This window comes from Micromesistius poutassou, assembly GCF_964030765.1.
Source record: "Micromesistius poutassou genome assembly, chromosome: 19".
Taxonomy (NCBI): domain Eukaryota; kingdom Metazoa; phylum Chordata; class Actinopteri; order Gadiformes; family Gadidae; genus Micromesistius; species Micromesistius poutassou.
Window position 1 is genome coordinate 10637849 of NC_140289.1, and position 2715 is coordinate 10640563.

General features: G+C 47.1%; 1 protein-coding gene across 1 annotated transcript in view; it reads right to left on the reverse strand.

Annotated features, from left to right (window-relative positions):
• Positions 1-2715, reverse strand: part of LOC311364306 (dihydropyrimidinase-related protein 5-like) — a gene marked incomplete at its 5' end in the record, with an annotated part of 7255 nt that overhangs the window by 4001 nt on the left and 539 nt on the right. Inside the window, 2 exons of the mRNA XM_084484293.1 lie at positions 1-82; positions 1868-2026. The exon at positions 1-82 is cut by the window's left edge and continues 98 nt beyond it. Of these exons, the coding sequence (XP_084340419.1) occupies positions 1-82; positions 1868-2026 (241 nt within the window). The remainder of the gene's footprint in view (positions 83-1867; positions 2027-2715) is intronic.

Consider the following 2715-nt stretch of genomic DNA (forward strand, 5'->3'; position numbering starts at 1 on the left):
TCATGCTGTCCTTGTAGGCCATGTACATCTGGAAGGAGTTGACCCCGTGCTCCCTCACCAGGGTCTCCATCTCGCTGCGCACCTGGGAGCCGGGCAGAGTGGAGTGGAGGGGAAGGGAGGGGGAGGGGAGTAGAGGGTCAGGTCAGGGCAGGGTTATTGGGGTTATTATCCTGGTTGTTTTATTCACAGAGCTTCACGTGATCCAAGTTCACGATTTTGCTGCAAGCCCCGCCCATACACTCAATGTGGATGCACATTTCTGCATGTGTGCTCTATTATTGTTCTAAGTTATTATGAGATTATTATTTATACATATATAAACTGTGGGAGTGCGTGTGGATGATGGCTGGTTTGTGCAGCCTCACATGGCCCGAGTCAGACTGATTGGACTCTGGGGCCGGGGGGGAAATCAATGTGATCAGGTTAAACCAGTACATCACCAGACACGCTCATGGAACACCAACGTCATTTATCATTGTTTGCAAACCGCTCGATAAACCGTTCTTAGTACAAAAAAGTAGCTGTGTGCACAGCCCACCTTCTGGCCAGGTGCAGGACAAATAAAGTAATATAGCTATGCTTAAGCTCCCATTTTAATCCCATTTTAAACAAATTCACAGCAACGTTTCAACCCTATTGGGTCTTCTTCAGGCAAATGGTGAGAAATAAGCCGGTCTTCCCACTAAAGCCCAATAAAAGCCACCTAGGTGTAGTGTGGCAGCAACCAAAATGGCGTTTTATTATATTGTTTTACTTGATAGCTTTTATGTTGTCTTTAACTTTTTTTTATAGATAGATGTATTCATTTATACATATTTGTTATTTTACATTCATATATTATTTTACACTTGTATTACACTTGATGATGACTTTCTTGTGATTTCATATATATATATTTTTTTTGGGGGGGATCTTTTATTTAAAGATGTTTAGCTAATAAAGATCACTTACTGATTTGAGCTCATATCAGAAAATGGTGCCCAAGGGATAGAGTGGATTCTGAGTATAATCCCCAGCTTAAACACCTCAGCCCTCATACAGGCTACACAGCCCGAGCATGAGAAGCCATATGTCTGTAGGAGGGGGATTCCTACGGGGGGGGGGTCACGGCTTGGCCTGTAGGCAGGGCGAGTAAAGCCGTAGGGCCCTCGGGGTTTGGACCGGAGGAGACAAAGGCGTGAACAGAGTAGGCATCACCGTTCAGGGGAGAGGAGAGAGACAGAAATAGAGATATCAGACAGTGAGAGAGAAAGGTAGAGATGTTGGGGGCTGGGTGTGTGTGTGTGTGTGTGTGTGTGTGTGTGTGTGTGTGTTTGGTATATGGGGCGTGAAATGCACTTGGAAGGCTGCCAGCTGGAGATTCCATTCAGATGGGCCGACGGCCCAGACATTCAAGAGTGATGTGAACCGCACAGAAACGCACACGCACACTCACACACATGCGCACACTGTCCATATAGACGATAGGTCCACTAAGATCAATTATGAAAATCAATGATTTCATTTTGTGTTTTTTCAATTCTGGTCAACAATAAAAAGCGATCATATGCACCGAATGTAGAATATACAAAACGACGTATCATTTGGATCGGTGCACAATGCACTCGGAGGGGGGAGGGCTGTGGGTTGTTGACTCATTATATCCGCCAAATGTTTCCAATGTGTGTTTGTGTGTGTGTGTGTGTGTGTGTGTTAACCTACTTCACTCACAATGTTCAATCGAGGTCATCACACAATTCATGCTTAGGAAATACAAATAGGTTGCTTTCATGAACAACCTCATCCTTTTCACATGAAGAAAGAAATGTCAGGACAGGATGAGGTTATTCCCCCTCCCAGGACCCTGGCACCCCTTCTGTGGGCTCACCTTGGGCCCCCACCAGGTGACGCCCACGTGCAGGGCGTAGTCACAGCAGGCCTTGGCGTCGGCCAGGGCTCGGCAGTTCTCGTAGGCATCCACTAGGGAGCAGTGTTGCTCTGGCAGGGCCATGGAGATCACCATGGTGGTGCCGCCCATCAGAGCGGCCTAGCAGAGAGAGAGAGAGAGACAGAGAGACAGACAGAGAGAGAGAGAGAGAGAGAGAGAGAGAGAGAGAGAGAGAGAGAGAGAGAGAGAGAGAGAGAGAGAGAGAGAGAGAGAGAGAGAGAGAGAGAGAGAGAGAGAGAGAGAGAGAGAGACAGACAGAGAGCGAGAGAGAGAGAGAGAGAGAGAGAGAGAGAGAGACACACAGACAGACAGACAGACAGACAGACAGAGAGAGAGAGAGAGAGAGAGAGAGAGAGAGGGAGGATACATGATTAAAAGGCATTCATTACACTGGGAAAGGAAGAGCTGTGCAACGGATAAGGGACTCTTCTTGTGAAAGGGGAGTGCTTGGTTTGTGTCCGTGTGAGCGAAGCGACTGCTGCAGCATATCTCATGGGTTGCTCTATTGATCTATTCCACACCCGTCGAGTGAAATACGTGCATGACCAATGAATGGAAATATTTGGGGTGAAAGTCAGCAGGAGCCGTGACCATGTCCTTTCAATTCTCCTCAACGTGTCTGCTTTCCTCATGCAAAAAGTAACCACAAAATGACCGGTCGGTTCGACAACGCTGAAATGCTATTTAGTTCCCTGGCGTTTATTTTGAGACAAAGGGGATAAAATGCCCTCTCTCTCTCTCTCTCTCTCTCTCTCTCTCTCTCTCTCTCTCTCTCTCTCTCTCTCTCT